At 45.8% G+C, this 24,975-nt stretch overlaps 1 protein-coding gene across 1 annotated transcript in view; it reads left to right on the forward strand.

The window, feature by feature from the left end:
* The first annotated feature begins 1,228 nt into the window (after positions 1-1,228).
* Lmnb1 (lamin B1) overlaps positions 1,229-24,975 on the forward strand; it is a 39,346-nt gene continuing 15,599 nt past the window's right edge. The window contains exons 1-3 of the mRNA NM_053905.2: positions 1,229-1,911; positions 23,153-23,309; positions 23,753-23,878. Coding sequence (NP_446357.2) covers positions 1,553-1,911; positions 23,153-23,309; positions 23,753-23,878 — 642 coding nt within the window. The 5' untranslated portion in view covers positions 1,229-1,552. The remainder of the gene's footprint in view (positions 1,912-23,152; positions 23,310-23,752; positions 23,879-24,975) is intronic.

A 24,975-nucleotide genomic window follows, 5' to 3' on the forward strand; every position in this document is an offset into this window, starting at 1 on the left:
TCATTCCATTTTCCCAAGAGGAAATCCTGGTATAATGTCCTCAAAATGGTAGAGCTTTCTGGGGTGGGCGGGACGCACCAGCACATAAAGGGACTTGGCATGCCTGAGTTCCAGTGGATGCCAGGACTCCACTGTGGATGGGGACTCGGAGTAGTCCTCAGGCCTCCTTTGACCTCTGAGAGCTCACACACAAAATACAATGTATCAACCGCAAACACAAAGTCTGAGTTTGAGAAACTCTATCCACAGAAAGGCACTCGCTGTTGAGAGCAGGCAGTGTGTACCGCTGGCATGACTCCACTGAGGTCTGAGAACTTCAAAAAAACCAAAACCCAAAACAAAACCGAGGGGTGATATCTTTTCTTACACCTGCAATCCCAATACTGTGGAGGCTGAGGACAGATTGCCCCAAATTAAATATTAGCCGGGGTGACATATCGAAAACCTCGTCTTGGGACCAAAATATCAAAATCAATCTAGGGGCCAATTCCTGGGGGTAACTTTTTAAAACAAGACAAAGGTTATTTCAATTTTCTCAAGTCAAGACTCTTATTCTAACCAACAACGAGAGTTTACCCCAATATTCAAGTCAGATTAATAAGACTATTGGTGGGCTGTTTTGATTTTTCAGAACTGCACACCAGCAAACGGACAAGGGACCGCCCATCAGCATTGGAAGCCAATGATTTAAAAATCAATGCTGCTTTTGAAGTCAGTTGGCTTCAACACAACTAGATGCTCCGGCGGACAGTTTTCCATCCTAGAGAAAAATAGCGGCACGCTCTTGGAACCAGCAAGCAGAGCTGGGAGCTGGGACCGCAGCACCCATTTAGGTCAGGCCTCTGCATGAGGTTACACAGCCCGCGGACGCCCGTGGCCGGTCCAGTTTACTTTTGAATTTCCCTGAACCGCGGGCAGCCGGAGGCGGCGCGGACCCGCCCCGGAAGCCTGCGGTTCTTTCCCGCCATTCGCAGGCCCGGCCCCTCCAGGGGTCCCCACGGGGCTCCACGAGACCCGGCAGGCGCTGGGTTCCGGGCTAAGGACCGAGCAGTGCGGTGCACCCCTCCCCGCCACGCCCAGCTCGGAGCGCGAGGCGGACGGTTGCCGGAGGGTCAGATTTTGAATTTCTAGGCCGGGCCCCGGAGCCGCAGGGGCGCGCCGGCCGCTCGCCATTGGCCAGCGGCGGTCACGTGGGGCTCCGCCATGTTGCGGAGCGCGGCCCGTGCCACCTCCGCCCCCCGCGCCTCGCCTCCTACCCGCCTCTCGCCGCCCTCCTCCCTGGCCCGCCTGCCGCTCTGAGCAGCCCGAGAGGAAACAAAAGTGCTACGGGCGGGAGACTCACGTCCGCGACGCGCACCCGTTTCGGTCTCCAGGCTGTCCTGGCCTCTTCCCGCGCGCGTTTGCGAGTGAGCGTGTACACTCACAAAGGGCGTCTGGCGGGCGATCGCGGCCCTCCCGCTTCGCTCTTTGTGCGGTAGCCCCGCCGCCGCCATCCCAGGTACACTCCGTCCTCGCCGGCCTGTGGTTTGTACCTTAGATCCCGCCGCCCGCCATGGCGACCGCGACCCCCGTGCAGCAGCGGGCGGGCAGCCGCGCCAGCGCCCCCGCCACGCCGCTCAGCCCCACGCGCCTGTCGCGGCTGCAGGAGAAAGAGGAGCTGCGCGAGCTCAACGACCGTCTGGCGGTGTATATTGACAAGGTGCGCAGCTTGGAGACGGAGAACAGCGCGCTGCAGCTGCAGGTGACCGAGCGCGAGGAGGTGCGCGGCCGCGAGCTCACCGGGCTCAAGGCTCTCTACGAGACCGAGCTGGCCGACGCACGCCGCGCTCTAGACGACACGGCCCGCGAGCGCGCCAAGCTACAGATCGAGCTGGGCAAGTTCAAGGCCGAGCACGACCAGCTGCTGCTCAAGTGAGTACGAGTTGGACCGTCACGCCATGCTCCGGGGAGGGACCGCACAGGCCAGGTGCCTCGGCCTTCCGAACCGGACTGGGCCCCTATCTCTTGAAAGCAGAATGGAGAATCTAGTGATTTAAAACTGAACAGGGGTGCCTTGAAGAATGGTTGAGTTGTAGAGACGGTGGGGTCTTGGCGATCATTTCTAGGTGGCTGGGTCTGGGACTTGACCTCGGACCCCAGATTCCCCCATCTGTAGGCCCCGGGTACGGGGAGCTGATGCCATTGCGCGCGCTCGAGTGCGCGCCCGTGTTTCCGGCTGGTGGGAGACAAAGCATCTGGTGGGCTTGCTGGGCCTGGGCGGCTGGGCTGGGTGGACTCTTCAACCGCCAGAAGAATGAATGAGTTCTAGGCGGGCGGAGGAAGGGGAGGGACCGGCCGGGAGCGTCCGCGGCTCCCGTGGGTGGGCCTTGCTTTGGCGCGCTCAGTCTTGGCCCTGTGACATTTTGCTTGTGAACTGCGCCAGTCTTCCCCGCGCGGGAAGGGCGGGGACTGAGCTGCACGCCTCTGGCCCAGGGCTAGTTGGGTTTCCCTCTCTGGAGAGTTTCCTTTGCACTAGGATGTCCTCTGGTGGCGTCCAGGTCCTTAGATGTTCTGAGCACCAGATTCCTTAACCTGGGCTTTCATAGACCACGACTGTGGTCCTTTGAGTCGCCGATCGCCCACCCTGCAGGCAGTAGCACTTTCTTCCTCGATTTAGTCCTCCTATAAAGTAGTCCTTTAACTAGAAACCGTTCTGGAGACCCCGTACCCCTCGGCCATGGAAGGTCAAAGGGTTCTGTGTTTGAGATGTGTTGACTTGGGGAGAGCTGAGTTTTCAGACCAGGGAACACCTTTGCTGTCCTTTTCCTTGATTTCCTGATGGGTAAAGTGTCTGTTACTTGTGTGCAACAAGTATTGGTGGCAAACTTTAGAGAGTTGCTAAGTTCTAGTTTGGAATCCATGGTCTTTTCCCACTGCTAGTAGATTCGGGGGGAGCTATCTGATTCAGACTGTTTGCCTCGGGTATTTTTCTGTACATCCGAACCTTCTTGTTTCCCTCTCTTCCTTTCTCTAGGGTTGTGTATACTACCATGTCAGATAATTTAAAGATCGGCAAGAATGTATGTAGTAACAATAAAACAGTATGTAGGCTGGTTTAGAATGAACATTTACTTGCCACTTGTTTTAGAGACAAGAAATCTCATTCTCTTCCCCAAGCTGTCTGCACCTTGACCTAAAGTGATAATCTTCGGCAACCAGGATTCACTGGCTTGCCCACCCATCTTTTAAGTGTATGGGTGTTTTACCTTCATCGATGTCTGCACCACGTGCATTCCTGGTGCCCACAGCGGCCAGAAGAGGGCGTAGGCTCCTCTGGAACTAGAGTTATAGACGGGAGCCACCACGTGGGTGCTGGGAATGGAACCTGGGTGCACTGGGATAGAGAGCATTCAATGCTGGGGTATTTCACTCCAGCGCTGTTTGCTTTTTGAGACAGTCTCACTGTGTAGCACTAGCTTGGCGATCTCTGTAGACCATTGCTGGTCTACACAGACCCCAAATTAGAGATCCACCTGCCTCTGCTGCCCAACTGGAATTAAGGCACGTGCTACCGTGTCTCTCCTTTTCCCTGCCTTGTCCCTCTCCCACTTCTTTGAGATGGACTGAAGCTAGTCCTTTACCCCGGTGTTGGAACTAAGGCCCAGTGTCTGTCGGTGCGTGTATAACCTTCCATTTCTGTTCTTGGATTCAGTAACACTTGGGATCATTTTTAGAAGTGATAACATCTTTATCTTCTTTTTATTTTTAAAGACAGGACCTCAACTATGTAGTCCTGGATGGCCTGGGACTCCCAGATATCAGCCTGCCTTTTATCTCTTTAGTGCTGGGATTAAAGGTGCACCTTACCCTCAGGTGGTGGTGGCCGCAGAGGTGCTGGCCTTTAATTTCTGCATTTGAGAGGCTAAGGTAGGCAGATTTCTGAGTTCCAGGATAGCCTGGTCTACAGAGTGAGTTCCAGACAGCCAGAGCTACACAGAGAAACCCTGTTAAAGTTATGCCTCACCTTTTTTTTTTTTTTTTTTCTCTTATTGCATTTCTTTAAATCTTAGGTGCCATTGCTTGTAAAACTTGGTCATTATTATGTGTATTAGTAAAAGAAAAACAAAATTTGGGCCAGCTCTTGACTTGGACCCATTGGCCACTTTAGAGATGTTAAAATGTTCCATAGGTCAAACATTGGTATGCACCAGTTACTGTTTCATTTTGAGTTCACAGATTAAATAAGTAAATAAACCAATGTCCTAGTTTTAGGGTGCAGTAGGGGAGACCATATAGCAAGCAAACAAAAACTGTCTTTTGTGTGGTCTGAGGCATTTCGATGCTGGGACTCGATAATCTTTGCAGAAGATAAGCCATTGATGGTGTCTACACAGCAGCAATACTGCCACCTGGCTGACGGTAGTTGTAAATGGTATGGCTCAATCACCTCTTGGTTTAAGTAGGATTAAAAACTGAAAAAGGTCATATGGGATTATTGTTGTAATGTAGAGCATATGGTATAACTTAGGTGACAAAACAATGAAAGGAAAATAAAGGTGAGCAGGAAAGGAAGAGCAGTTAAGGAGTGTATCTGAAACGTGACAGTTCTAGTCTTAAGATACCAAGTATCAAACATTTCTAGATTTGTGTTAAACAGTATATGCTTGAAGTGTCAGGATCAGGTGTTTTCCCATTTTGTTTCTTGAGACAAGGTTTCTCTGTGTAACAGTCAATGGTTGTTCTGGAACTTCATTTGTAGATCAGGCACAAGAGATCCACCTGCCTCTGCCTCCCGAGGTCTGGGAGTAAAGGCATACACCACCACAATTTTCTCAAAACATGCTAATATTAATTCTTTTTTATTTGGATCCTGTCATGTCTTGTACAGTTTTCCTAAATTGTTCATTTTTCTTGCTGACTAAAGAAACAATTACCTTTATATCTGCAAATCTTTCAAAGATAAATAATCATCACATCTGTTATACAACTCTGTTTTTTGTTTTTTTTTTTTTTTTGTTTTGTTTTTTATACAAGATCTTACTATCTCTGCCTGCCTTGCCTCCTCAGGGCTGGAATTAGAGATTACCACATCTGTTTTTAAGATGTCATGTATGCTGATATATTGGGATTTGTGTTCCAGTTTTGTCTGAATCATATATCCTCCTTTGGTTTTGTTGAGAACACTGTTGGATGACGTCTTTTAAGTCACTTAAGGTGGAGAGGACAGCAGGAAACTGTCTGGAGAGCTGAGAGTAACTGTCTCCTACTGGAGTAATAGATGGGCAAGGTTGTTTCAACATTTTGCCTCAGCCCGCGGCAGAGCGTGCCTTCTCTTTCCTGTGTCTTCAGCATTCACTGCTGTTGTGTTCTGATGCACCGCTTCTTCCACAGCTTCGTTCTTAGTTTGCTTTCTGTTGCTGTGATAGGACACTGACCACAAACAACTTGGGGAGCAGAGGGTTTATTTCACCTCCAGGTTAAGTTTCATCCTGGGGGAAGCTAGAAGGAACTCAAGCAGGAGCATGGGGGAACACTGCCAGGCGGGCGGGAATCCCTCTTCCCAGTATGTCTAAGTCTGTGTCAGGCTGACAAAGCCAGCTGGCACAGTTCTTATGGGGTTAGATACAGGTTGGTGAGCCCTTGCCCTTCAATCTCAAGTCCTTTCCGCTCTAGGCTTGGTTTCCTAATGATGTAGTTGCTTTGGGGAAATGTCATTATGCCTTTTCTTCACTCCATTTTTTCTGTTGTCTTTTGCTGGGCTATCATCCCCCCCCCCCCCTTTGGGGATTGGCTGCACACATCAGGTACTAAAGTTATACAACCTTTTTAGTTTTTACTTGAAAATTACCTCAAATCCTTTCCAGTTCAATAATAATCTTTTTTTTTTTTTTTTTAGATAGGACCTCATATAGCCTTGGCTGGTTTGGAATTCACTGTGCAGAACAGGCCGACTGGCCCTGAATTTATAGAGCTCTGCCTGCCTCTGCCTCTCAAATGCTAGGATCAATGGTTTGCACTAATCCTGTTTACTACTTTTGAGTTTGTGGGTAGAGATTGTCGGCGTGCATTCTCTGGCTAGTACGTGAAGGTCAGAGGACAGATCTGGGCTCAGTGTTTGCTACCTACCTTTCCACAGGTTCTGAAGATCCCCTTGGGTTGCCAGGCCTGCTAACAAGCTCCTTCATCAGAACAGCCATCTTGACAGCCCAGCAATCACTTTCCTATTTGAAATAGGTTACCACTATGTCATTGTCTGGCCTCAGACTCAGATCTTCTGGCCTGGGCCTCCCAAACACAGGAGTTAAAGGCTTGTGCCACCCGGCCTGGTGTATGCAGTCTTTATTAGTGTCTGGTGAGAGGACTAGGAGTAGCCCATCATTTTTAAATAAGTTATTTTGAACAATGAAAGAAGTATAATTTGGAAAATGAAAAGGAAGGATTGTTTTATTGTTGGTTTTTATTGTGGCTCTTGAACTTATTTAAAAATCTGTACGATTTTACTTTGAGCTGGTGTTTATGGAGTAATTACTATTTAGACAGACTTATATTAAGGAGACAGTTGTGGTATAGTTTTTTTTTTTTTTTAAAGTCACCTTTTAGAGCCAGGCAGTGGTGGTTCATACTTTTTAATCCTGGTACTCCACAGGCAAAGGCAGGTGAATCTCTGAGTTCGAGACCAGCCTGGTTTACAGAAAGAGTTACAGGACAGCCAGAGCTTCACAGAGAACGGTCTTGAAAAACCATCTTTTGGTTCCTTAGTATACCGAGACAAGAACAGAGTCCTGGTGCTGTAGGCACCTGTAATGGTTGCACTGGGGAAGCTGAGACTGAAGTGTTCAAGTTTGAGGTCAGCCTGAGTTAGAGACAGTCTCAGGGTTTCTGTGCTGTAAAGAAACACCATGACCACAGCAACTCTTAAAAAGGAAGTACTTAGTGGGGCTGGCTTACAGTTTAAAGGTTTAGTCACCGTCATCTCTGCACAGGCTGCCGTCTTCTGAAGGAGCTGAGAGGCAACAGGAAGAAAGTGACACTGGGCCTGGTTGGGTTTCTGGAAGCCCAACCCCAGTGACACACTTCCTCCAACAAAGCCATCCCTACTCTATCTAAAAACACCTTCCCCTTCAAACCACCACAGAGACCTTATGTCAAAAAACCTTCCAAATCAGCAAACAAGCAAGCAAGCAAACAACACCTTCTCACCAAACCAAATTCCAGAACCATTCATGGAAATCTCTTGGTCCTGCTGGAATCTGCTAACTGCTTGCATACTATTGATGCTGGCGACCTCAGACGGGCTTCTTTTGAATTCAGTACAACTCGGACAAGTCTCTAACACATAGGCCTTTGGCTGAACCTTTCAAGACCCTTCCTTGCAATGTTTGCAAAGGAAGATAGGAAGGAAGATCCTGTAGGGATGGATGGTTTGTGTAGATGCAGCTTAATGAAAGTATGTGTCTTTCCTCTCTGAAGTCCCTGGCTTGGTGTGTTCTTTGATTTGTTTAGCTGTTACCTCTGATAAGCCTACATTAAAGGTTTGTGTCATGCACACGTGATCTGAGCCTCAGCTGTTGGCCGGTGACAGAGAATAGAGGGTAGATAACTTCATTGTTTCTAGGATTCAAAAATGGCTACCTACTACTAGTTTTCTTCTTGTGTACTTGCATGACAAAGGTATTTGGGGACTTAGATATTTTTAGGGTTGATGAGGGCCTCAGCAAGTAAAAGGACTTGCTGCTCAAGTCTGGTCACCCTAGTTCAGCTCTGGAACCTACGGTAGGAGAGGACCAACTCCTTGACCTGTCTTCTGGCCTCCACATAAAGGCTGGCCCATGAACATCTGTGAGCACATTCACAATGATAAAAATAGAAATTATACAAAAACGGAAATGAGAAACGGACACTGAGTAGAAAGTAAAAACCACCCACCTGCCCCAAGAATTGAGGACTGTGAGAAGCTGGTGCGGTGGCCCCCACACACGTTAGTGGCCCTGTGCTTCAGCAGAGAGGCAGGAGGGTCACGGGGTCACGTAAGCTCAGGCATTGCCGGCCTGCTTGCAGAGTGAGCACTTGTCCCAGGAAGACAAAACCCAGCCTGTGAGATGGCTCAGCAGGTGAAGGGGGCCATTACTCAGTCTGATCCCCAGGGCCATGGCAGGAGAGGCCAGACTCCAGCTGTCCTCTGACTTTACCTCACTCTTCCCTCCGCCCATAAAACATGCTAAAATGGGGAAAATGTTAGTTCTGAAGAATTGTGTTTGTCATTAATAAAAAAGGAGTTTATTATATAGGCAGGTAATTTTTTGTTATATACATTTTTATTGACATTTTGAATGGTAGTAAATGTGTTCAGTGCCATGAGTTAACACATTTTACAGCAATGGCAGGAACTTGTATTGGCCCCGTCAAGTGCTAGGACCCAAAGAAGAAACTTTACTGACAGGGAAGAGAGTGCCAGTTTCTCAGGCCAGAGAGTGCCATGAACATCCAGGAGCCTTCTGGCAAACAGTATCCAGTTACTAGTAAATGTTGTGTAATTTGCTAGTTAAGCATTAGCCACTGGGTAAAGGCATGGCAGTTTCTGAATATTTGGTCCTAGCAGTGGCTAAGTTTTGGAAGCTGACTGTAGTTCTTGGGATTCTTATGCTGTTTTTGATGGTGCGAACGGGGGCAGAAGCTTCCTGTCTACACTGGAATCAAAGTCTAATCATGTCGATTGTGCTTGAGCCTCAGGCACGGGGCTTTCAGCTAACCTGCTTGCTCAGTCTTTTAAAAACGTCCTAATTGTGTTGCTTTCGCTTCATTTGGATCTATTGATAGAGAGAGCCAGGGGGCTTGTGCAGTTAGATGGACCTCTGCCCTAACAGCTCGTTCTGTGGATAAAGGGCAGTCTGGAGGGCCCGAGTCTCCTGTAATGCTGGACAGAATGCTGACGGTCACTTCCCCTCTTTTCTGTTCTGGTTGTCAGACGCTGAACTGGAAGCTTTACCGATACCATCATGTAAGCGCTGTGATAACCTGCTGACGGATGACCCAGTGAGGCTCTGGGATCACTCAGTGAATGAATGGTGGAGATGGAACGGTGATTGCTCTAGTCTGCTCTGCTTTCTACAGACTGTCCTGTTCAGTCAGAGCAGTGCTGATGTGTATGGCTTTTCGGGTGTTCTGATAGACAGGAAGCAGTCTCACAGAGCACTGACATTGATGTTTGGACTGGAAGTCTCCACAGGACTGGTGACTTAGGGAGATAGGTGCTGCTCTTGGCAGTGGGACCAGCTGTCGTGGTGATAGTGTTCAAGGAGGTAATTTTGGATTTTGTCAGGAGGGTGCAGTAGTTTAGAGGGTGTTTGAAATGCTGAGGGTGTCACTTGCTAATAAGAAGTAGGTGAAGATGGGGCCGGAGAGATGGCTCAGTGGTTGTTAGGAGGGAGTTTTTGCTCTTCCAGAAGACTCAGCTCTCCTCCTAGTGCCCACTCGGTGGCTTTCAAACCTGGTAACTCATGCTACGGGGAAATCCCACACCTAGCCTTCATAGGCACCCTCACTTTCTCTCTCTCTCTCTCTCTCTCTCTCTCTCTCTCACACACACACACACACACACACACACACACACACACACACACACACGATTTTAAGAACAAAATAAATCTTTTAAATATCTTAAAAATTAGAAATTTGTATGTGTATGGGTGTTTTGCCTGCATGGGTATGTCTGTGCACCACATACCAGAAGGGGATGTTGGAGCCCCAGGACCTAGAGGTATAGACTATAGGAGCTGCCATGTGGGTGCTGGGGACTGAAACAGGGTCCTTTGGAAGAGTAGCCAGTGCTCTTAACCACTGAGCCATTGCTCCATTCCCAAATAAAATATATATATATTTTCTTAAGAAATGAGTGAGAGCTGCCTTCCCACGCAGTGAGTTAGTAACTTAGAAGGAATTAATACCTCCCTGAATCTTTAATGCATGACTGAGATGTGCTTCCATTCTGTATTCAGCACACACGGAACAGACTACGTGTTAAGTCTTTGCAGCAGGTGGTGGGGACAGAGTAGGACACTGTCCCCATTATCGTGTTGCTCCCAGTCTGGAATGGGAGCCAGAAAGCCAGTGTTAAAGTATTGTGATGTCAAGGAGTGAGTGCTGGGACAGCCGCTGCTTGCTGCTCTAAAGGAGTTCACCGTCACCCAAGGCTCATTAGGAGTAAATTGGACAGACCCCCTCAGGGAGGCACTAGCTAGGTGTTGGCTCCTAAGGAAGAGTTTCATTTCTCAATGGAAAAAATTAATATGCAGATTCCCTGAGCAGCAGGAATTCATGTAACTAGGTGTGTTAGTTACTAGGGGAAGGTTGAGGATTGCACCTTAGTCTGAGGGACCTCAGGAATCTTAAAGGAGTAACACAGATCTGGTTGTGTCACAGACATAAACAGACAAGAACGGCAGCATAGTACATAGGCAAGTGCTCACAGGCCGAGGATTTCAGGAAGGAGAAGGGAGGTGGTGTGAGACCCTGAGTGAGCGTGGGCTAGGAAGGAGCCTGGGTGGCCACTCTCATGTGTAGGCCATGCCAGCCGGGGCTGACGGGTGGCCAGGAAGCTCTCTTGAAGGATCCTGCTCTGGGTAGTCATGCGTTCCTGCTGTCTGGACTTCGGGGTGGAAATGTCAGCTTGCAGTGTAGAACTCTGAGATACTGGAGATGACGCTGAAGGTGGGAAAGACTCGGTGCATATGATCTGTAGTCAGAGAAAAGGAGTTGGTTAGGTTAATAGCCTAAAAAGTATCTGTTGTCCTTAGTGCCTGAGAGATGGTTTTTAGTGTAGGGAGAGCCTGGTGCGAGGTACAGTGGAGTGAAAGGCACCAGCTGCACTGAGGCTGTGAGGAGAGGATCGAGTTTGCTGTGCTGGGCTTGAGGCAGCACTTTGCATACAGTGGGGCAGCTGGCCAAGTGTTGTGTAGGAGTGCATGTGTACGTGTGTACTCATGTCTGCATGAGTAGAGACCAAAGAAAGACTTGGGGTGGTTTGAGACACTGGCTAGGCGGTAGCTAACAAGCTCTGTGTGCCCCACCTCCACGGCACTGTTAGAGGTGTGTGTGCTGTAATCTGAACTGCACACCAGCACTCTGACCTCGCCTGTGAGCCATGTCCGGCTCTCAGGAGGCTTGCATGTGTGTTTGTGCACGGTGCTTTCAGAGGCCAGAAGACGACGGGATCTTCAGGTTGTGGATGGTGCTTGTGGCTGCCATATGGTTGCTGGCACTGAGCCTGAGGCCTCTGGAGAGGCAGCAAGCACACTTGGAGTGAGTGGTCTTGAGCAAGTGTTGCCTTCCTAAGAAAGGCTCTTTCTCTGGACTGACCTCCTACAGTGTGTCTCTCCCCCAGAGTTTGAGACTTGTCTTCTCAGACACATACCTGTCCTGATGGCTTCTAAGGTGAAAGGCTTTCTCAACCCTTTATTTTGCTCATTTTGGGTTTCCTTTGGATTTCTTTCACCTTTGTTAGTTTCCACTCAGCTCAGTTCGATGTTGATTGACTTGGGGACCCCTTCCCTGACTTCTGTCTCAGACTTTTGTGAAGCGTGCCTTGTAAACAGGCCACCTATGACCATCCTGGTGTGCTGAGTGCAGTTCAAGGGCTTGTGACGCCTTCGTTTCCCTTCTGGGCTTTATATCCTGAGTGAATTGCATTATTGACTGGCCACTGTGCAGTGGTGTTGAGCTTTCCCAGCATCCCTTCTACAGTTTTTAGATGTTGGTAGGTCCACTTAGATCATCAGATTTAGGTATTTAAAATATTGTGCTCTGTTGCTTGCCCAAGTGACTAGTAGATAGAGAAATGATTTTTATTATATATTAGTGTATAGTTGGCTCTCTACACCCATAGGATTCAACTAAAAATACACAAAATTGCATTTATACTAAACATGTAAGGACTCCTACTCTAATTTACCAAATATAGCAGAACAACTGTTTCATGGGATTTGCCTTGTCTTAAGTGTTACAGCTAATCTAGAGGTGATTGAACGTGTAGAAGAGGGTATAGGTTATATAACATGTTTATATATCACCTATATAGTATAACTTTTTAAAAAATATTTATTTATTCTATATGAGTACACTGTAGCTGTCTTCAAACACACCAGAAGAGGGCATCGGATCCCATTACAGATGGTTGTGAGCCACCATGTGGTTGCTGGGAATTGAACTCAGGACCTCTGGAAGAGCAGTTGGGGCTCTTAGCCGCTGAGCCATCTCACCAGCCCATAGTATAACATTTTTAATTGTATCTATAACCTAGTATTTTGTAGAAGGAAGTTGCTGGTTTTGGTTATCTGTGTAAGAGGGGTCCCAGAACCAATCCTTTATTAATACCGAGGAGAGAAATATTCTGTGGTTCACTTTCAGTCTTAGTATTTTCCTTTGATTTGTTGGGATTGGCTTGTTTCCTGCTGGACTCTGCATGTGTCGGTGGACAATTCACTCTACCTTAGTGGCCTGGCAGCTCTGAGCGCCAGCACGCCATGCTCTCTGCATTGTCAGTGGAGACCCTACTCCTGGGGATTGTGTTCAGAAGATTGAGATTCTTATGGGAATTTGGTATATTGTATGTTTTATTTGGTATATTGTATGTTCACTAGTTTTCCTCATGAGGAACACCATGGCTGATGTCCTTTTCCCGTCACACAGTATTGAAAATGGTCAGTAACACCAGAGTAAACTCATGTTATCACGAAACTTGAGCCTATTATGAAATCAGATTATTTGGTTTTAGGAAAGCAGATGTGTTTTTTTGGGAACCTGGTTGAGTCTCCAGAGTGCAGGATTATTGATTGGCCTGAAGGTTATTTTTTAGGCACTTTAAAGTCTTAAATCCAAGTTTATTTTTTCTGCGAGTGTGGACCATGTGTAGATAATCATGGGAAGTGGATTCTGAGCTCTGATTGTGAGCGAGCCCCCAGAACACGCTCTGCGATGTGGTGAATAGGGCAGTGTTGTGGAGGGCAGCTGTCTACTTGCAGCTGTTCCCAACCTCCCTCCGGGGGATTAGGACAGGAACAGGCTGCTAGGGCAGCTTGGTTTGCTTGCTTCTCTAGGCAGGATGGCCCTTTTTCCAGCAGTTTTGTGCTGCTGGGCCTAGTGGTGCACAGCTTTAATCTCAGCATTTAGGGGCAGGAGGCGACTTCTGAGTTCAAGGCCAGCCAGGGCTATGCAGAGAAACCCTGCAAAACAACAATGAAAAGTACTTGTTTTGTGGTGATTAGGAATAATGGTTTTCTATAGAATGATTTGTATTATGGCTACCAAGTGAAAAATTAAGTGATTACCTTTTATCCCTCAGAATTGTTCTGAGTAAGAATGGTCTTATAATAATCTTATTTCTCACTTAGTTGGCGAACTTGGCCATGTTACTGAACACACAGTTTTTGACCCTGGCCACATTGATGCATGTACAGCATTTTAAATCTTAGGCAGATTCGTGTACATTTAGTTTGTAGAAAATGCCTGCTCTTGCAAAGGTCCTGAGTTCAATTCCCAGCAACCACAGAGCGAGTGGCTCACGACCATCAGACAATGGAGTCTGATACCCTCTTCTGGCATGCAGATGCACATGCAGACAGAGCACTCATACATTAATTATAGTAAATCTTAAAAAAAATTAGCACTATACTTTTTTCTTAGGTGTAGCTGTTCTGCCAACCCAGGCACCTATAATTCATAGTTCTTTCATTGCTTATTCTTTTGTAGTTGTTTTTGAGATGTGGTTTCAATATGCAGGTGTAGCAGTACCTGGACTTGCTTTGTACAATAGACAGACCTTTTTAACCTGTGGCAGTCTGGAGGCAGCCTTAATTCCCCTTCCTCCCGCCCCCCCAACTTAAGGTCTTAAGCTGGTCTTGAACTTGCCACCCTCCTGCCTCATTCTTTTGAATATTATTAATGGTGTGTGTGTGTGTGTGTGTGTGTGTGTGTGTGTGTGTGTGTGTGTATGCGTGTGTGCGCGCACGCTAGTTTGCATGCATGTGGAAACCAGAGGTTTCCAAAATCCTAACTCAGAAGTTGTCCCTGATTGAGACAGAGTTTCACCGGGTTCTGAGGCTAGTTGATGTGTGAGCCCCAAGGATCTTGTTCCCAGTACAAGTTAGAAGTAACTAACTAGCTCCTTAATGTAATTTTTTACACATTACCTTTTCATACATAAAAAAATCAAATAACACAAAAAGTACTTAGGAAAAGAAAAATCAAGACACTTGTAAAAGAAGGATGGGCCCCAACCCAAGCCTTTTTCCAGATCCTCACTAAAGGTGAGTGTAGATTCTTTGTCTACAGCTGCACTGCATGATTAGAAATTGTTCATTCTTTGAGGTGCTACTGGTCAAACTAGAAATTTCACTTGGATGATCATTTCTGTCAGGTGTTCTGACAGCACGAGAAAGAGTTAATAGAGAGGTAATCATTTCCTAACACCCAACTAAAACTGTTCTGTAATGAGCTTCTAATTAGGTTCATTTAAGCGGGGCAGGAAGGAATTCACTACACACACACACACACACACACACACACACACACTCTCACACTCACACCTTTGAATGCCACTCATTCCCCGTGCTTATTATGATTTAAGTATTTGTTCCTAGAGTTTGGCCTACTGATTTTTGTTTCATACAAACTCTTAGTTCTCCTTTTAATTGGTCTAATTTTTTCGTGTGTTTATTGTTAAGGTTGGGTATGGCTAAGTATGCTTGTGATCCCAGATTTTAGGAGACAGAGGCAGGAGAATGAATTAAAAGCCAGACACACACACACACACACACACACACACACACACACACCCCAGCACTTACAAGGAAGGGGCAGGTGAATCTCTGGAGTTCAAGGCTAGCATGGTCTACAGAGCGAATTCCGGGACAAACAGGGATATACAGAAAAACCCTCTCTCAAAAACAAAACAAGACATACATGCATACATACATACATACATACATACAGTCAGTCAGTCAGTCAGTCAGTCAGTCAGTCAGTCAAGAAACCAAAGAAGAACATGTTTACTGACAGGATAGGCTTACTAGTTCATTTTCAGATGCTATGATTGTCAGACACTAGGTCTTGGATGGTTTTCTGAAGAGCTTCATGGAGATTTTCTTCCTTTTTTTTTTTTAAATTTATTTTATGTATATGAGTATACTGTAGCTGTCTTCAGACACACCAGAAGAGGGCATCGGATTCCATTACAGATGGTTGTGAGCCACCATGTGGTTGCTGGGAATCAAACTCAGGACTCTGGAAGAGCAGTCAGTGCTCTTAACCGCTGAGTCATTTCTTCAGCCCGATTTTCTTCTTTTTTGTGGGTGGGCACAGTTTGTTATTCTGGCCAGCCTGGGATTCATTCGCTACTTGAATGGCTTCTGTCTCCTGGTGCTAGGATTAAAGATGTGTGCCACCATGCCCAGCTCCACTGAGCATTTATTTTGAGTAGTGCTGTAATTTTGTTTTAATAAACTGGTCTAGAGTAGAATATACCTAGGGAATGGAGGGTGTGGAGACGGTGGTGATGCACCCTGTTTCATATGCCCTGTTTCAGAGCCCAGTGCATCTGGTGCTAAATGGTGATCTGAAACCAACTTAAGGCTAAACTGCTCGTCACATGCCCCGGCACACCCACAAGTACAGAGGTCAATGTGCCTTGCTGTAGAGGTAGCATCTGTAGAGTAGCAGTTGGCTGCTCCCTTTAGAGTGGCCCTATGGTAGCATCCATGTTTTCAGTGTTAACGTTGTGAACTGGGAAGGAGGAGAGGAGCCATGAGTGAACACACAGAGCAGGGGGTTTGAAAGTACTGAGTAACTACTTGTACTTAGTTTTTAGTTTTTCAGTCCCTGGGGAGTGGGTGTGTCCCCAGGCGGTGCTAGTTGTGTTAGGAAAGGACAACTACACCCTGCCACTGTGGAATATGATGGACAATCGCCAGCTGATTATTTTTTTTAATAATCATGTCAGATGTGTTTAATTGCTTAATGTTTATGGTAAAATTCAAGCTTTCTTGGAAGGATAGCTATCTTGGGGGTAGAAATTCTTTATCAGGATAGAGGGCCAACTACATTTTATAAACTGCCTACCTCTTGGATGCAGTTGGAGTTTTGGTTCTTGTGTGTAGTGTCTGAAGGGATATTTTATGACTTGTTTTCAGTAGTGTGCATATTTGTAGCATTAGATTCATGTGCTGAATTTAATTGAAAACTTGGAGCTAGAAGTAGTTGGATTAGGCCTATCAATAGCAAGTCTGCAGCGGAGGAAGAGTCCACGAGAAATGTTGTGTAGCGCCTTGATTGCTGCTTTTAGTAAGTAACGTTGGATTCCTGTCTCTTCTTTGACAGTATCAGATGCCACATTGCTTAAGTGATACAATGTGTTCAGAATTCCAGCCTGCACCTTCTGTACTTTGACTGCGTGCTGATAAATAACATTTGGACTGTCCTTGCCATGTTTCGTGAAAAATAAGAAAACAATTAGAAACCTGTGACAAGATTATGCTCAGATTGTTAACTTACTGACAGAGTGGCCTCCTATGCCCCTGGCATTGGCCACCAGTGTGACGTAAAACTCACTGGGTAACATTATCTGGACATGCGTGTAATCTTAAGAATGTTTTCGTGATTCATCAACATTGGCATGATGAGAGGGAGGAGATTTGAGAACGTGAATCTCAGAGGTGATAAAATTATTACAGCCTTTTCCTTAAGAGACATTTTCTGCAGGGTGAAGGGCCAGGGCGAGGCTTTGGGGAGGTGTTATTTTGATACTATACTTGCACTCTGGGCTCTGCGTGACAGCCACGCACTCTTACTGAATGCCCCACAGCCAGACCATTGCCATCTTCAGGTTCGCTGTATAGAAAATTCGGGAATAATAAAAGAGGTCTTGCCCTTCTTTGGGTCTTGAATCTTTTGAGGGAGCCAAGCATCCCACATAGGGATCTGTGTCGTCAGTGTAACATCCGTGCACTTCATGTCTGGAGGTGGCTGTGGGCTCTCCTCTCTTTCTCAGCGGCTGGCTAGAGGCATCCACATCTGTCCTGTTAATGAGGGATTGAAGGGAGAGAGGCGAAAGATGCTTGAGTACAGAACACTTGCTTGGAGTTGGAAGGTACTTGGGATAAAGGACAGCGGGGGAGGGGGGATGTATACCACTAGCTCCCCGTGAAGGCACCCCACAAATCCATTTCATTCTCTCACTGACACAGCAGGCAGCTGCATTCATAAGCAAAGCCCACTCCACAGCATCCTTGCCTAACTTGCTGCCCACCCTTGACAACGCTCAGTTATGTTGGACATTGGCTCTAATGCTTTGATTCAGTCTGGAATCTGTGTGTCCAAATGCTAAAGGTCCTTGTCCCCAGTTGGTTTTTGGTCGATCAATAAAGATGCCAACGGCCAATGACTGGGGCAAAGGGAGACCCTTAGAGTTACACAGGAGGGAGGAGGAGACAGAGGATCTCCATGGATGGATGTAGGAACTGCAGGAGCTAAGCCAATCAGGCGAGTGAGATTTTGGGTAAGTGCCCACTGGCCACTTCCCTGATTGGTCTAGGGTAGAAGGGGAAGGTTTAGGAGTGCCTAGCCTTTGAACCAGCCAAGGCATTTTAAAAATAAGCTAATGTGTGTTTTGTGTCTCATTCATGGGTCCAACGATTTTGTGGACGGGTAGCTGGAAGTGCAACACACTGGGAGCACAAAGCAGTGTAGCAAAACCTCACTGCTACACAGTTAAATGACTGTCACCAATTTTAGGGACTGACTGAGGGAGGCCCTTTCTGTGTATAACTCATGTAGCTATGGATATCTAAGTTAGGTGATTGCTGCAGGAGCCAGGAGCCCTCGCTGAGGTGCAGTACAGTGCCTGTTGTCTTACTTTAGAGAAGGCCATACTGGCTTGTAGGGCAGATCTTGACTGATTGTCAGAGTAAGTTTGGTCTTGTGTCTGGGCAGGGGCTGGGGAGGGTCCAACACTTAACACTTTTTTTCCTTAATTTTATTATATGTATATGGTGTTTGCCTGCTTGTGTGTCAGTATCCCATTTTGTGCAGTGCCCTCAGAGGCCAGAATATGGTGTTAGATCCCCTGGAACTGGAGTTACTTAATATGAGCTACCCTGTGGGCATTGGGAATAGAACCTAGGCCCTCTGGAGAAGCAGACAGAGAGAGCTCTTAACCTGAGCCACATGAAGACAGTAAAGGGCTTTTTGGTGAGGCCTTTTACTTTTGGAATGATAAAATTGTAAGCCTCAGTTCCTTTGGAGTCATTTGGGTTTCATAGGTCTATCTGGATGTTGGGTTTTACTAATCATATTAAGCCTTTTCATAATGTATTAGCGCCAGTTCGTGTGTGTGTGTGTGTGTGTGTGTGTGTGTGTGTGTGTGTGTGTGTACACTATAGTAGTTGTGAACGGGAATAGTTTTTCAAAGTACATACTGAGGCATACATACATAAAATATCCAAGAAAAAGAAAGAAATACTGTCTGTGTAGTCACATGTCAATGTATTGATGTGTACATTTTTCCCTCCTAGAGTGGAGCCTATGAAATAACTACTATTACTTTCTTTGGGGAGTTAACTTCTTCATTTTTTATCATAACTTTCTTTTTATTTCTTTGTCATATAATTTTTTATTGGATTTTTTATTTACATTTCAAATGTTATCCTCTTTCCCGGTTTCCTGTTCATAAACCCCCATCCCATCCCCTCTCCTTCTATGAGGGTGTTTCCCCACACAACTGCCCACCCCTCATAATTTTCTAATGTACAAATTACAAAAGTCTGTTAGTTGAGTTTCTCTGGAAAGGGCTATTTATAGGTCTTTTATACACTCTTAGTAAAAGGGCCAAGTGTTTAAAATAAGAGCTCACCGCCCCCCCCCCCCCCACTTGGGTGCAGACTTACAAACTTAACTTTTTGTGCAAATGTTTCTAGCCGGGCAGTGTGGTGCACACCTTTAACCCCAGGACTCAAGAGGCAGAGGGAGGTGGATCTTTAGTCTGAAGTCAGCCTGACGTACAGTGAGTTCCAGACAGCGGGGGAAACCCTGGCTTGTCAAACCCTCTCTTGAACCCCCATTCCCATCTGCCCAAGAAGAGCATGTTTCTAGTTTCTGATTTGCTTGCCTAGTTTGTAGATCCTGTGACTCCATCCTTTCAGCCCTTGTTAGAGCACTTCTGGACAGAGTATTCTTGATAGGTTACCTGTGCTTTAAGAACTTGACCTTAAGAGACAGACGCCATCAGCATCTCCTTCATTCTCTTTTTCATGTCTGTCTTGGTTTTGGTTTTGGTGAAGGAAATGACTAAGTCGTGTAAACTGCTGCACAGTGTTTCCTGTATTCCACAGTGTTTCCTGTATTCCACAGTGTTGCCTGTATTCCACAGTGTTTCCTGTATTCCACAGTGTTTCCTGTATTCCACAGTGTTTCCTGTATTCCACAGTGTTGCCTGTATTCCACAGTGTTGCCTGTATTCCAGTGTTTCCTGTATTCCACAGTGTTTCCTGTATTCCACAGTGTTTCCTGTATTCCACAGTGTTTCCTGTATTCCACAGTGTTTTCTGTATTCCACAGTGTTTTCTGTATTCCACAGTGTTTCCTGTATTCCACAGTGTTTCCTGTATTCCACAGTGTTTCCTGTATTCCACAGTGTTTCCTGTATTCCACAGTGTTTCCTGTATTCCACAGTGGTGTTTCCTGTATTCCACAGTGTTGCCTGTATTCCACAGTGTTGCCTGTATTCCACAGTGTTTCCTGTATTCCACAGTGTTGCCTGTATTCCACAGTGTTTCCTGTATTCCACAGTGTTTCCTGTATTCCACAGTGTTGCCTGTATTCCACAGTGTTTCCTGTATTCCACAGTGTTTCCTGTATTCCACAGTGTTTCCTGTATTCCACAGTGTTGCCTGTATTCCACAGTGTTGCCTGTATTCCACAGTGTTGCCTGTATTCCACAGTGTTGCCTGTATTCCACAGTGTTTCCTGTATTCCACAGTGTTTCCTGTATTCCACAGTGTTTCCTGTATTCCACAGTGTTTCCTGTATTCCACAGTGTTGCCTGTATTCCACAGTGTTGCCTGTATTCCACAGTGTTTCCTGTATTCCACAGTGTTTCCTGTATTCCACAGTGTTTCCTGTATTCCACAGTGTTGCCTGTATTCCAGTGTTTCCTGTATTCCACAGTGTTTCCTGTATTCCACAGTGTTTCCTGTATTCCACAGTGTTTCCTGTATTCCACAGTGTTTTCTGTATTCCACAGTGTTTTCTGTATTCCACAGTGTTTCCTGTATTCCACAGTGTTTCCTGTATTCCACAGTGTTTCCTGTATTCCACAGTGTTTCCTGTATTCCACAGTGTTTCCTGTATTCCACAGTGGTGTTTCCTGTATTCCACAGTGTTGCCTGTATTCCACAGTGTTGCCTGTATTCCACAGTGTTTCCTGTATTCCACAGTGTTGCCTGTATTCCACAGTGTTTCCTGTATTCCACAGTGTTTCCTGTATTCCACAGTGTTGCCTGTATTCCACAGTGTTTCCTGTATTCCACAGTGTTTCCTGTATTCCACAGTGTTTCCTGTATTCCACAGTGTTGCCTGTATTCCACAGTGTTGCCTGTATTCCACAGTGTTGCCTGTATTCCACAGTGTTGCCTGTATTCCACAGTGTTGCCTGTATTCCACAGTGTTTCCTGTATTCCACAGTGTTTCCTGTATTCCACAGTGTTTCCTGTATTCCACAGTGTTTCCTGTATTCCACAGTGTTGCCTGTATTCCACAGTGTTGCCTGTATTCCACAGTGTTTCCTGTATTCCACAGTGTTTCCTGTATTCCACAGTGTTTCCTGTATTCCACAGTGTTTCCTGTATTCCACAGTGTTTCCTCTTACACTTGGTGTGACTAGGAGTTCTGAGCTCTGCATGTATCACTCTTGCATCAACACAGTGGGTGCTGCATACATGATACCATGTAGAAAGAAAGAACATGGTCATTTTATAGCCTGCTCATGGCCCCCACAGAATCCCCACGGTGTGCTCTAATTTATACACTAGTCAATGCTGTAGTAGTTTTTCTAATGAATTTGTGTCATTAGCTTTTGTAAATTCTGTGTATATAAAATGTGTATAGATTTTTTTTAGATTTGTTTTCTATGAATGTGCATTTTGCATACATGTATGACAGTTTACCACTTTTATGTTTGGTGCCCCCTAGAGGTCAGAAGAGGGATTTACTGAACTGCAGTTAACAGAGTTAGGGAATTACTCTGTGGGCATGTGGGATGCTAGGAATAAAATCTGGGTCCTCTGCAAAAGCAACAAATGTTGCATTCCTGAGCCATCTCCAACTTCTAAATATGATTTTTTTTAAGTTTACGGACTGGAAACATATCTTAGCTGGTAGAGTGCTTAGCTTGCATGTGTGAAACCTTAGGTCCGGTTCCCAGAGCACAGTAAAGCTGGGTGTCCCTATGTTCCTGTAATTCTAGCACTTGGAGATGAGGGTGGGCAGATCTGACTTCAAGGTTGTCCTTGGCTACATAGCTGATTCCAGGCCGTACAAGTTACATGGAGCTTTTCTCAAAAAGAGTCATTTTCCTTTGACTCTAGGTGTGTGTGATATGTATTCAGCTTGGCCATTTTATGGTGGGATAAGATTGTGGCTCTTTCACAAGCTTCTGCATGGGATTTCTGTAGGGTCCCAGGGCTCGCAAGTTTGTTTGGCTGTGATTGACCAGGATTGGATTCTTTTTTTAAAGGAAAGGTGTGTGTCTGTGTGTGTTTGTGTGAGTGTGTGCATTCCTGCCTGTTTGCCTGTCTGTCTTGTGTTCCTGAGTGTCTGAGACTGTATGGACATGTGCACGTGTGAGTTTGTGTGTATCCGTCTGAGGATGTGTATGAGTGTGTGCATATGAGGATGTGTATGAGTGTGTGCATATGTGATGTAGGTGTCCACAGGGTTCAGAAGAGGGAGTCAGATTTTGGAGCCGGAGCCACGTGTGTCTGGGATTCTGATTCTAGACCTCGTAATGGAGTAGAAAATGAACTGAATCATCTTTCCAGCCCACATAGAAGATTTTTTTTTTTTTTTTTTTTTGAGCTGGGGACCAAACCAAGGGCCTTGCGCTTGCTAGGCAAGTGCTCTACCACTGAGCTAAATCCCCAACCCCGAAGATTTTTGTTTTAAGTCAGAATTTAAAACAGCAGTTTTGTCCCTTCTAGACTAGTTTTCAGCTAAAGCCTGCCATCTTGTGGCCCTAAAAATACAGGACTCGGGACAAAAGATTCTGTTGAGATTATGTCTGCTATACCACAGAGAGTAAAGAGTCCTCTCCTTAGATTACTAAATTACCATTGAATCAATGTCCCTAACATTAGCAATACTCTAGTTTTAATTAAGAGGAAGTATTCAGAATCTTGATATTGTGAAGGCTTTCCTGTAGAGTTAATGATAAAGTTTTATTTAAATTTCAGACATATCTTTTAAAATGTAATTGTCTACATATTATTCCCTGAATTTGGTGGCACATACTTTTTATTCTCCTAGTACCTGGAGACATCCTAGAATCTGAGTTTGACACCAGCCCGATTCACAGAGAGATTCCAGTTAGTTAGGGCTACATAGTGCGATTCCTCCACCGTTTTAAATGGATTAATTCTATATAGTAATGAATATTACTTTTCCAACATAGAAGCCCCATGTAATTAGGGAAATTTCAGCTCACCTCGTATGGTAGAAATAGATGCTGGCAAGCTTCTTGGCACTGGTTAGTGGATGCTGATATCAAGCGATCTTATGTGAGTCAGTGCTTTGCTGACATCTGTGTCTGCACCCCGCGTTTGTGTCTAGGGCTTATGGAGGCTGGGAGAAGGTGTCTGATCTCATGGAACTGAAGTCAACAGATGACCACCATGTGGGTCCTCAGTAAGAGCAGCCAGTGCTTTTAACCCTGAGCCATCTCTCTAGTCCCCAGAGCCTGGGCCTTAGCAGTTTCTTTGTCCCACAGTCATTAGTTAACCCCATGATATGGGGAAATTTCATCTGATGCTCTTGGGCTCTCCTGAGGCTCAGTGTTGAAGCTGCTTGGTTTCTCCCCTAAGCGGGCAGGAAGCCTGCAAGGCAGGGTTGTGATTGTGTTTTTCTGATGTTACAGTTATGCTAAGAAGGAGTCTGATCTCAGTGGAGCCCAGATCAAGCTTCGAGAGTATGAGGCCGCGCTAAACTCTAAGGATGCAGCACTGGCTACTGCCCTTGGGGACAAAAAGAGTTTAGAGGGAGACTTGGAGGATCTGAAAGACCAGATTGCCCAGGTAAGATTCTACCCTGATCTCTCTGTTTGACTAGTTGGCAGTTGTAAGTCATGAACTGTGGATTTTTTTCTTTTTTAAATCGACTAATTAACTACCCCTCACCATCTTGTCTGGGCTTTGTAGATCTCCCTGCTTTCCTGGGCACACCCTCCTTCTGCTTTCAAAGCCTGTTTCTTTCTTACACCAGACACAAAGTGGAAGAGAAGTCATCGCACACTGGAAACATGCAAGTGGTTAGCTCAAGTTTGGTTTGGATTTTGAGACATGAAGGATTGACTTTGTCATTCACTACGTTCATTGGTGATATGTGATGCCCTGGGGTAGAAACAGCAAGTGACCAGGAAGTTAAAATGAGATAATCCTGTTAATGCAGAGGAACACTAATGTCTTACATTATCACTAAAGCATTGTCATGTAATCTTTACTATTGCTTTTCTTCGTAGTTGGAAGCATCCCTATCTGCCGCCAAAAAGCAGTTGGCGGATGAGACTTTGCTTAAAGTGGATCTGGAGAACCGTTGTCAGAGCCTTACTGAGGACTTGGAGTTCCGTAAAAATATGTATGAAGAGGTAACTGCAGGAATATTTTGCTTGTTGTTGTTGTTTTGTTTTTTGTTTTTGTTTTTCCCTCTGTGTAAGCCTGGCCATCCTGGAACTCCCTCTGTTGACCAGGCTGGCCTCAAACTCAGATTTGCTTGCCCCTGCTTCCCAAGTGCTGAGATTAAAGGTGTGTGTTGTGCCATCACTGCGTGGCAGAGGAAACGCAGACTGGGCATGACGGCCATATCTGGAATCCTGGCATAGGGAAATTAGGATTTCAGGGTCATCCTTCCGTGCAGTTAGTTACCTCAAAAAACCATGGGCTGCTGAGATGTCTTATCAGATAAAGGCATGTAGTGTTGAGCCCAACAATCTGAGTTTGACCCTAAGCCCACACTGTGGAAGGAAAATCTACCCCTGCAGATTGTCCTCTGACCTCTGTGGGTGTGGATCATTTGTGTGTGACAAAGTCCCCTACACAGAAGACAAAAACAAACATAAGTATTAATTTTTTGCCATAAGGAAAGGTAGCTACATACAGAGATAGTAGGATTTGGGGATAGAAGATGCCTTACAGATTAACTGTACAAGGTAGGTTTTCCCTTTTAATGGCTAAGAGAACAATGAAGAAATATGCAGGAGAAATACAGTTAGTACTAGGTATTAGGTAGGGATACAGTATCCACCTAACCGGTGAGGTCTTGGGGTCAATCCCGGCACTGCACAGATACACAAACTCTTTGAGCTATAGTGCCCCCTTGTGGCTTCCTTAATTATTCACTCTCAAGAAAATAAGTTCATAGTGACAGCTAAAATGAACAGTTTTTATTAGTGGCCTTATGTACCTAGCCACAAATTGTCCCAGGTGTTGTGTGTGTGTGAGCGCGCACGCATGCTTGGTATTTTGAGACAGGGTTTGTTTGGGTAATAGATCTGGACTCACTATTTACCAGGCTGTCCTTGAATTCAGCCATCCACCTGCTGCCGCTTCCCAAATGCTGGGATTAAGGGCATGTATCACCACTGCCTGGCAGGACATTTCTTAAACAGTGAAGGATCACAAGGGTTACTGGTATTCATTCGTCAAGAGACATTGCTATGGATAAGACCGAGGTGTCTGTAGGGAT

This window comes from Rattus norvegicus, chromosome 18, assembly GCF_036323735.1.
Source record: "Rattus norvegicus strain BN/NHsdMcwi chromosome 18, GRCr8, whole genome shotgun sequence".
NCBI classification, from domain to species: Eukaryota; Metazoa; Chordata; class Mammalia; order Rodentia; family Muridae; genus Rattus; species Rattus norvegicus.